At 40.4% G+C, this 10,000-nt stretch overlaps 1 protein-coding gene across 1 annotated transcript in view; it reads right to left on the bottom strand.

Moving 5' to 3' along the window:
* LOC138026468 (ral GTPase-activating protein subunit beta-like) overlaps nucleotides 1-10,000 on the bottom strand; it is a 26,915-nt gene that overhangs the window by 4,175 nt on the left and 12,740 nt on the right. Inside the window, exons 9-20 of the mRNA XM_068873835.1 lie at nucleotides 9,831-9,902; nucleotides 9,342-9,381; nucleotides 8,608-8,687; nucleotides 7,936-8,034; nucleotides 6,743-6,824; nucleotides 6,119-6,210; nucleotides 5,727-5,854; nucleotides 4,357-4,444; nucleotides 3,244-3,335; nucleotides 3,064-3,136; nucleotides 2,795-2,971; nucleotides 1,097-1,648 (exon numbers count right to left, since the gene is read on the bottom strand). Coding sequence (XP_068729936.1) covers nucleotides 1,097-1,648; nucleotides 2,795-2,971; nucleotides 3,064-3,136; nucleotides 3,244-3,335; nucleotides 4,357-4,444; nucleotides 5,727-5,854; nucleotides 6,119-6,210; nucleotides 6,743-6,824; nucleotides 7,936-8,034; nucleotides 8,608-8,687; nucleotides 9,342-9,381; nucleotides 9,831-9,902 — 1,575 coding nt within the window. The remainder of the gene's footprint in view (nucleotides 1-1,096; nucleotides 1,649-2,794; nucleotides 2,972-3,063; nucleotides 3,137-3,243; nucleotides 3,336-4,356; nucleotides 4,445-5,726; nucleotides 5,855-6,118; nucleotides 6,211-6,742; nucleotides 6,825-7,935; nucleotides 8,035-8,607; nucleotides 8,688-9,341; nucleotides 9,382-9,830; nucleotides 9,903-10,000) is intronic.

Below are 10,000 nucleotides of genomic sequence, written 5' to 3'. Positions count from 1 at the left end.
TACTTACAGTAAAACAACAGGAACGTCAAAGATCTTTAAAATAAATAACAAATTGCAACCGGATAATTCTATAAATGTGTTTCTAATCACAAAAACGTGAAGACAGAGCCATTTCTGAGCCTGACAGCCCTTCTCTGTAGTTACTAAAAAGCGCCCTTTATCAAATTTGCACAGCCCTAAAAATTAATCTCGACTTTAATGGGCTTCACACTTCACACATTTTATGTAATAAAAAATAGGGGTCACCCAGCGATTTTAAAAGTTAAATTGGTTTTTTCAACGTTTTGTGGATTGATTTTTGCAATTTTGTCACTCCCCTCCCCGGTGAATAAAGAAATTTGCACCTGGTTTTGTGTTGCACTCTGGGATATTCACTACGGCGACAAGTACACAAAGAAGAAATGTTATTCACTTTTTGAGTGGATATTTCCTTGATTCATTGGGAAGACTGGAACTTTTTTTTCGAAAATGAAGTGAGCAGAGTAACGTTACAAGGATATTTGGAGTGAGAAATCTACGTGATTTCTGTTGTACACTGCATTGGGAATTCAACCGCGCGGTATTTGTTGCTCAATCAAAGTGATCTCCTAGCCACTTGCATTGTCAATAGTTTCTTGTGGTGAGCTTACTTGCCTTTGAAGGCCTTTTGAAGACCATTAAAATTCGTTCTCTAATTTTGTTCAGTACTTACTTCCGTTATTGGACACCCCTTGGTCTTTTTTCCAATTTTTGTCGGTCTTGCTACAGAACAATTGCGATTGTACAGAACAAAAACAAGTATGCTTGCATCATGCTTCGTGGGAATGAATATTTTGCACTGAAAGTACTGATCCCAAACCCTGTGTGGTTGTCTTCGGAAAATTTACTGCACTTGGTTTTTCGTAATTTCGAAAATAAATAGCCCAGTTTCATTGTTGAGTAGTGGAACGCGCAAACAGAGAATACATTTTGGCTTTGTGCCTAAACTGCTTTTGCCTTGTAAACGCTTTGCTTCGAAGAAAAATACGAAAGAAAAACATAGGAAATGTTCAATAGTGAAAAAGTCAGTGGAGGCGAGACCATGGCGATCACTTTAGAATGTAAATGTAACCCTTACCTCGTGTCCAATCACCCCTCCAGAAGTTTGTCTTGACAGCGCACTCCTTAAGTCTGATTGGCTGCTGTTTAACGTTTCCAGGCTCCCGGTACTTCCAGACCGAGTCCTCCTTCGCCGAGATGGTAGAATTCCTTCTTCTGCGCTCTCTGTCTGCCCTGGCATGTGCCGGAACTCCTGATAACTTGGAAGCAACGACGGCATAATAAAGGCCACCTCACAACTGACATCGGAATAATACAGAATTTCATCAACTGGTTTGGATTTCGGCGTTGGAGACGAAGACGACGAAAAGTGTACTGTCCGCAAACTCTTCCGGCTATTCGATGCTTCGTTCTCAATCATCTCTCGACCGCCACTGCCAGGGACAGTGGACTTGCTTGGCGAAGACTGGGGAAAGTTCGCGTCATTCGGACGAAGCGAAGAATTATTTACTCCTTGTTTCCAAGCCTCTTGAATGTTCCCTGCCCAGCCCGGATGCGAATCAACATCTACTGACCATCCCAGGGAGAGCAGGAACTCAGTGAATGCCTTTGAGTGCTTACAGGAGCTGATCTAGTACGGACAAATTTAGAGAATCGTTAAAGTGCTATTGAGATTTTAAAAAGACACGCTTACCTTCTTTTCGATTTCGACAGTATGTTTGTCTTACACCTGACTGCTAGATCTTAAGGATGTATACTTTGACCCTTTAGGGTCCGTTATTACTCACGTAATAATAATTAATTAATAATAATTAATAAGTAATAATTAATAAGATTGATCCCATAAAGGCCCCATAAAGCTGGGTCGACAAGAAAATGACATGAAAACCTCACTAGCTTAAGAATGCAAGGCATGTGAACTATAATGCAGAATATTCAAGTGCTGTATGTTACACCAATGCACTCTTAAGCGAATGAGTAATGGGCTCTTGGTCTTTGATGTAACCAAGAGAGAATTCGATAAGAGCGTTTCTCTATCATTTGCGGTCTTGCCACAGCACAGTCACAAATGGACTTATTCTTAGGTACACTTTACGAGCGAAAGCAAACAAAGGGCCGCTACTTAAACCAATCAGGAGAAGCCACGTCACGCGTTACTGTTTCTGTCATGTTTTTCCAGGGAGACGACAACTAACTTTCGCGGGAACGGGTATTCTAAAAATAGACTCATCTGTGAGTGGGCTGGGGAGCCTACCCATGCCATAACAACACTCTTATCTAATTCACTCTCGACGTAACGTTTTCCTCGACTCAGAACTTTGAACATTTTAAATTTAGTAATGACTGGTTGTTACAGTGCGACGAGTCTTACCGTGGCCACCTAACAAAGTTTTTTACAAATTGTCCGCCAATCAGGATGTGTGAATTTGTTTGACAGTCACGCCTCCTTGCAAAGTTCACACAGTTGTAAGTTGGAACACCGTTGCATGGGTTGTTGAGTTGATGTATTTACACGTAATCGTCAAATGTGAAAGTTTGTTGGGTGGCCACGTTAAGGCGCGTTGCACTGTAAAAGAACTAATTAAAAGCCTAAAAACTTCGCAGTCGTGTAATAAACAAACACACTTTCGAAATGAGCAGGAAAAAAACCAGATCTTTCCATTGCAGTAGCAGCTTGATTGACCCAAAAGAGGAAAATTGGTACTGGATACCAAACAAGAAATTAAAGATGAGGCAGCTGAAACCAAAAACGAAAGAAAAGTTTTTATCACTTTACCTTGTTTTCAATGATTTCATGCGCGCTTCCTTGCTCAGCCTTCACGTAAAACACAAAGACAGTGTCTTGTGTTCGAGCCGACAAGTGATCCAGTTCTTTCAAAGATCGGAAAAATTCATCGGAAGTGGAGTTGAGTGCCAGCAGACTAGCATCTTCAAATGGCCGTGTTGGATTTCCCTAAAACAGAAATCGCGTAAGCTCGCAATGTTTTTTGGCGAACGAGTCAAAACACAATAAAAGATAACTAGGGAGGAGGGAGATCTTTTTACCGTAAGTCCTTCAATGCTGAGCAAGCCCAGATGAGAAAGCAATAGCCTCGCTGGCCTAAAGGCCTGACAGGGCCTGGAAAACGTAATTACAGTCGGTGAGAACATATCAAATATCAACCAAATAATCCACACTTGCTACACAAAGAAGCCACTGAAGGTCACTTGAAGGATCAAACTTACCGTGGCGGTCTAATTTCGGTGTCTGCATCAGGGAACTTCACATTCTTCTTCTCTTCATTCAATTTTATTTGCGCTACCGTTTCGTGTTCGAGCTGAATAGAGGAAACATTATTGAACGTTAAAAAACCCAGGCAAATTCCAAATACTATTTTGGAAGGACAACAAGCCGTAACGTTACTCCGCGATTACTTTTGTTTTGCAGTGCTGCGCTTACAAATAAACCAAATTTATATCAGATCCTCACCCAACCAGAGGTACTTCCGTTTTCCCGCGCTTGGGGTCGGCTGCACAAGTATTTCGTTGCGTTCTGATTGGTGCATTTAACTACCTGTGTTTGATGTGATTGGCCAAAGTTATCCCTTTAGATGCGGCTTTCCGATTCTCACTTTGAAACCGCCGCCGCTCTAAAAAGTAGCATTTACAACAAAAAAAAGCAAGCAGATAGCTCTTTTAAACTAACATCATTCCAGGGCGCGTAGGGATGGCGTCGTGGTGAGAGCATTCGCCTCCCACCAATGTGGCCCGGGTTCGATTCCCAGACTCGGCGTCATAATGTGGGTTGAGTCTGTTGGTTCTCTACTCCGCACCGAGAGGTTTTTCTCCGGGTACTCCGGTTTCCCCTCTCCTCAAAAACCAATATGACGTGATATGTATTAATTTGATTTGATTTCATTTGTGCACGACCCCACAAGCTATTCAGCTTTAAACATTGTGCGAAAATAAAGTTCTACTATTATTGTTATTATTATTATTATTATTATTATTATTGTTATTATTATTATTATTATTATTATTATTATCATTATTCCATCGTTATCTTGATCAATACTGAAACAAACAGTTCACTTGTCAGTCACTATTAGATACTATTGTATCTGCTTTTTTGTATGCAAATGTAAGTATCTGCGGACTGGTATTTATACAATTAACAAGAGCACCCTTCATTTAGCCCTGTCTTCGTTTATTGTTTGCTGTTTTGTTTAAATTTTCAACAATCTTACATGTCGTTACTTTTAGACAGGAGAAAATTAATAAAAAAGAAAATTAAAATCTAAAAACAATGAGGTAAAAACACATTGAAATTGAAACGAGCAGCGAGAATCCAATACGCACCTGTTTCTGCATGAGTGTTCGCATGTGATCTTGAACTTCGCCGAGTTTGGTATCGAGAATTTCATCGAGTTCTGGGATGCTTCGATCTCTAAAAAAAACCAGAAAACTCAAATTAAGACAAAAGATTCTAAGGCGATACAACTTAAATTGCACGTAGCAAAACAGTGTTCCTGATCTTATGACATGGTAGGTTTTGGCTGTAGAAGAGGCAAAACGGAGTTTAAGAAACCACGACGGCAATGTCGACGAAAACGTCACTCCAAAATAAGTACTTATTTCGCGATTATTTCATCTTGCTCCAGTTGTACAATACCAGGGATCTATCCTGTAACTGGATGGGTACGAATGGCTCTAAAGTAACGGCAGAAAATGATTGGTTCATTGTTGTTTGCTCACGCTGACGTGAGACGTTGATTTCACGTTGTTGTTTTGTGAAGTTCGGCCAAGGCATGCACGCACGTGCACACGATCACTATTGTGCTTTTAACCAATAATATTCTTGCTTTACGACTTTGCCTTTGACGTAGCCGACGTGCGCCACGCATTTTTAGGGAGCTTACGAAACGACGACGCCGACGGCAACGACGACGCTACAAAACAATAGGTTTGGTGAGCAAAAACAATGGCTCTGCACGTGCGTTTTACATTTTGGTACATTTCTTTGCCGTCATCTCCTAAATGACCACGTGAAATGACCAAATTCAAGGTTCTGTGGAGGACGTTAGCACATGACGATGAATTTTCAGTTCTCTCTGTACGCTTCCAACCCACTCATACCAGTTTAATTCCTTGACAGTTACTACACATTTTTAACGCGAAACGACATGAAATAGTTTCGTAGTGATATGAATAACGCGAACTCGTATTTTTAAATGAAGTCCTCGAGCCGTCGTCGTCCTCGTTTCCTAAGCTCCCTTTTAGCACGTTTTAGAGGCATTCTGCATGATGTCAAATTTGGAGTTTTCACGGAAAACCTCAGTGTAACAATGCGAACCTTCCATTCTCTATTTTCACTCTGAAACGGCTCGTACCAATTTGTTTTTAGGGTAATTTGTCCACACTGTTTAATACTATACGACCTGAACGAAGGGGGATTATCATGGAAGACTTACGACAGTGCAAGGGTATATTTTGGGGTGATTTCGAAAACCCAAATAAACAAAGAGGTGCTAATGTTAACGTGAAAAAATTGGGCATCACTTTGTCTGTAATTAACGTCCAAGACTATCTATAAACAGTCTTTTTTGACATATCCCTTTCTTATAATTATTCGCAACTGAAATATGTAAAACAGAAGTAAGGTACAGTCACTGTTCTCTCACAAATCTCCCTTTGGTACACTGACAAACAGTTCAGGACCATTTACTCACGCTTTAGTAAGAGGCACTGAATCCACAGCTTCAGGAAAAGCCCTGTGTCTGATGTTCGGTGGTGGGCGGGGTTGCGTCTTATCTGGAGATGGACGTCCAGGGTCTTTTAAATGGGCCTCAATTAAGTCCTGAGAGAAAGAAATCAGGGTGGGGGGAGACATCACCGTTTAAAGAATACAGTAAAACAAGATTGTTCCTGCAAATTAGAGCAGCTCTTAATCGCATTTCGCAAGCAATGGTTTAGTATTATATCAAATGGTCATTGGAAAAAATGTCATGAGGCCTTTTAAGCCAACTGTCACATACGCGAACGTGTTTTCCACCGTGATTGGTTCACAGGATTCTCTACGTCGAATGTGATTAATTAAAGTAAAAGCAATGAAATAACATACATTTTTCTGTCTTGAAAATTGTCTTAACTGCATGGTCCATACGTAGCGACCAGAAGGTCCACGGAAAACCGCTGACAATGTCGGCAAAGGGTCTGGAAAAAAAGGAATTTGAGGTAAATGTGGGGAAAACAATGAACTTTTCGACTTCTCGCAAAAGAGGTGATTATTAGTCATCATGGTGGTAAATAAATAAATAAATAGTAGGACCTAAAATCGTTTGTCTCACGTTTGACCTACAAGCTAAGTGACTACATTGTGAGACAAACGATTATTATTTATTTGTCGACTTCTCACACAAAACATAGGGAGGAGGAAGTATGGCCCAGTGTAGTTAGGGCGCTTGTCTTGACATCCGGAGTTCCCGGGTTCAAGACTCGCTCTGACCACTCGCTGAATTTGTTCCTGGTAGTCCCTGGTTCAACTTCGCGGCTGCACTTGTAAATAGCCAACTGGTTTGCATCAGGCCAGTTGGGATTCTTAAAAACGTTGTTGTTTCATTGATTTCGTTTTATTGGCCCTGAAAAGCCTCTGTGGGAAGTGGTCAATTAAGCAATATAAGTAAAATGTCTGTTAGCAGACAGGAATAGTTCGTCCAAGTTTGAGGGATGAGTAGCCTCCATATACCTTTTGGTTTAAGTGATTCTTCTAACAAGCCCAATATAATGGAGCTGTCCTGAATGACGTAGTACTGGAACTTTCGATTTGTCTGTTAACAAAGAAATGAACGGATTAGTTTCCAAAGAAGCAGTGGTGCTGTGTCGAAAAACGGGTTACTAGGCTATACCAGAAACCCATAAGGGTTGAAACGTGTAACGGCCCCTTGTGTGCTGGGAAACAAGCTTCTGAATATTCAGTTTGGTAAGTACCATATTTGGAACGACAAGAGAGAAACATTCAACCTAATCAGTTCGCAAGAACACCCTGACGCAATACCACCAATGTTCTTGCGCGAAATTAACTGGAGCGAGGGGTTTCCACGTATGGTACTTTGCACTGAATATTCGGAAGCTGTGAACGCGCGTTACACGTTTCAACCCTTATGGGTTTCTGGCTACATACAGCATGAGAAAATGCACCCGGCGATGATATAAGACGGAGCTTAAGCCACGATGACGTCGGGAAAGTGAACGCCAAACAGAGAACGCAATAGCTTCAATGAGCACAAACAGTTCTTCTGCACTCTTAGCTAGTGCGTTTGACATTTTGGTAAAGTTTAAGCAAGCAACCGCGGTCGAAAAAAATACGACTGACACAAGATATAAGTTGGATCAAGCTGGTGATTTGATAGGCGTAATTGACGAGATAAAAAGAATAAAAACAGGAGCCAATACGATGTAAACGCTTCTGCTTTTATGCTCTACATTTTGGTACACTTCCTAGCCGTTTTCATCGAAAAAACGTGAAATGATCAAATTTGAGGTTGTAGAGACACTTCCACGCCGTTTGTACCAGTTAAATCCCGCCAAAGTTGCTTTACAATTTACATTCTGAACAACTGAATTTACAACTCAGAATCAACACCAAATGATTGCTATAGCGTGGTTTTACTTTTAAATGACGTACTCGTTGGCGCGTCCTCGCTGCTAAAGCTCCCTTATAGAGCGTTTTCTCGTGACGTCACGGAAGCCATTTTGGTGTTCCAAAACAAAGAAACGGCGGCCATGTTGGTGTTCCAAACTAATCCTCTGGGAATTGAACTCTATTTTTATGCAAATAGTTTCTTTTGTTTCATCAAATTAGCATCCATTCTAATCACGTGAGTGAAAACGCGCTATGTTATATAACTGAAAACGCTCTATATTATATAACAGACGCACCTTCGCTGAGCCATCAGATGGGTACACGTGATCTAGAACCCATTCCTCGTCAAGCAGCGACGATAAAGAAGCCGGGCCGCAAGGTGACGGGAAAGCTCCCTATTGTAAAAATGTAGGTATCAGTTTACAGTGTCAAATAGATCTATTAGCATCAATCATGCCTGCTGTTGCCAGGACCCACGCAATAACGTCTCGAGGTTTTTTTGGCTCTTGTACAAATGCAGATTTCTTCACAAACAAGGACACTTCTTGAAATTCCCAAATTCTCAGCAAGAATTCGCAGAATATCAAAAACTGCAGTCAAATGAAACAAGGCCTTTCACTGAACCGATCACCAGCACAACTATGGTAACAAGGTGCATTTTTGAATGACTGTTAATCCCCACTTCCAATCCTGGCTCTCTGTTTTCCAGGACCAGGTTGCAACCCTCCAACCCCCCCCCCCCCCCCACACCACCACCTCTTCCCCAAATTTTTCTATTGTTTTGAGAAACTCTTGAGAGGGAGGGGTGCGGAAGTCTTTCTATTATCTCTTGAAAAACACTAACTACCCTCCCCACAGTGTGGTTGCATTTAATTGATAATATGAGCAGCTGCAGCCAGGGTTCCTTGTCTTTTTCAATGGAAAATTAGAGAGCGGCTGAAAGCCTAACATTGTCATAAATGACATACCAAGTGTTCCATGATTACAGTCAACAGTCCCTCTGCTGCCTCTCTAACTCTAAATGAAACAGGTTTCAATTCCTTGTCACCTGAAATGAAGGAAAACAATGAAATGTACAACCCACATTACTATCAAAAGCTTGGGCCTTTGGACCCTTGAAAGTTAATAATTTTATTCTGTTTTGCTATTAAAGTGCAACATTGAGTTGGTTTACATTGAGTCCCATGTCAATAAGATACACTTAATGTCGTTTCATTGTCTCCAGAGCAACTTTATGTTGCACTGAGTGTAAAAAAGTGACTTTAATCTTGCAGTGTATTAGAATCCTTGGAGAGGTGGTTTTTCTCATTTTGCAGCAGCCATACAATGTATCCCAGTACTTAGAAATCTGGCCCCAGTTGTTCAAAAGATGGATACCGCTATCCGCCGGATAATTCACTATCCAGCGGATAAGTCATAGCGAAACCAATTGCGCTATCCAATGGATAGTGATTTATCCAGTGAATGGCATTATCCACCTTTTGAATAAGCAGGGCCTGATAGGTCTGAACAGTTGATTGCATGTTGTTGATAAAATTAACAGATGAATGAATTCATTCGGTATTTGCTTTTTGCAATAACAACCTACAAACTCTCCTGATTACGTACTTAAGTTTCTTTGTGCCAACAGTACGTAGAAACAGCACTTTGATCCTTTGCCTACTTGAAAAAGAAGAGTCAACTTGTCATGTAGTTTCATTACCTTTCAATCGAGGAGCAGTGTCAATTCCTTGTTGTGGATTCTGAAAAAGTAACAAAGATAAATATTTTTTGATTTCACAGTATCATTCAGTTTAATTATCTTAATCTGTGCTAACATTTTGAACTCGTGGTTGACTAGTTAACATTTTGACCACAGAGTTTCACAATCATTGCCTTAAGAGTTGAATCAAATTTTAAAATGACTTGTTTGCAAGAAAAGCACTAGGCTAACTCAATTATGCACCCATATGCAATGAATGTTGTTGCAGGGACATAGATAAGGAATGGAGAATGTGACACATAAAAATATAGAAAAAAAAATTAATTAAACAATTTCATGCAGTTAGGGGGATTAAATTATCCTGCTGTGAAAGGAGCAAATTTATCACACAATGAGCTTCATCTCACTCAGTCTGATGAATGAGTTTGCATATTAAACAGTTTTCCTTTTTACTGTTATTGATGTGTAATTATCATGACAACGACTAACATTTGGAATCTCTCTGGACCTGCTTCCTGAAATTCCCAGCTCTACCACTTCCATCACAACTTGTAAGCAACTCTGAAAATTTCAACCATGGATACAATTCAACATATTTAACATTGTCAAATTTAAAAATTGTACTTTTCCTAAGCAAAATAATAAATAAGTTACATGTA

This window comes from Montipora capricornis, chromosome 12, assembly GCF_036669925.1.
Source record: "Montipora capricornis isolate CH-2021 chromosome 12, ASM3666992v2, whole genome shotgun sequence".
Taxonomy (NCBI): domain Eukaryota; kingdom Metazoa; phylum Cnidaria; class Anthozoa; order Scleractinia; family Acroporidae; genus Montipora; species Montipora capricornis.
The sequence above is the reverse complement of the archived record's forward strand: the minus strand, read 5'-3'. Positions and strand labels throughout refer to the sequence as shown.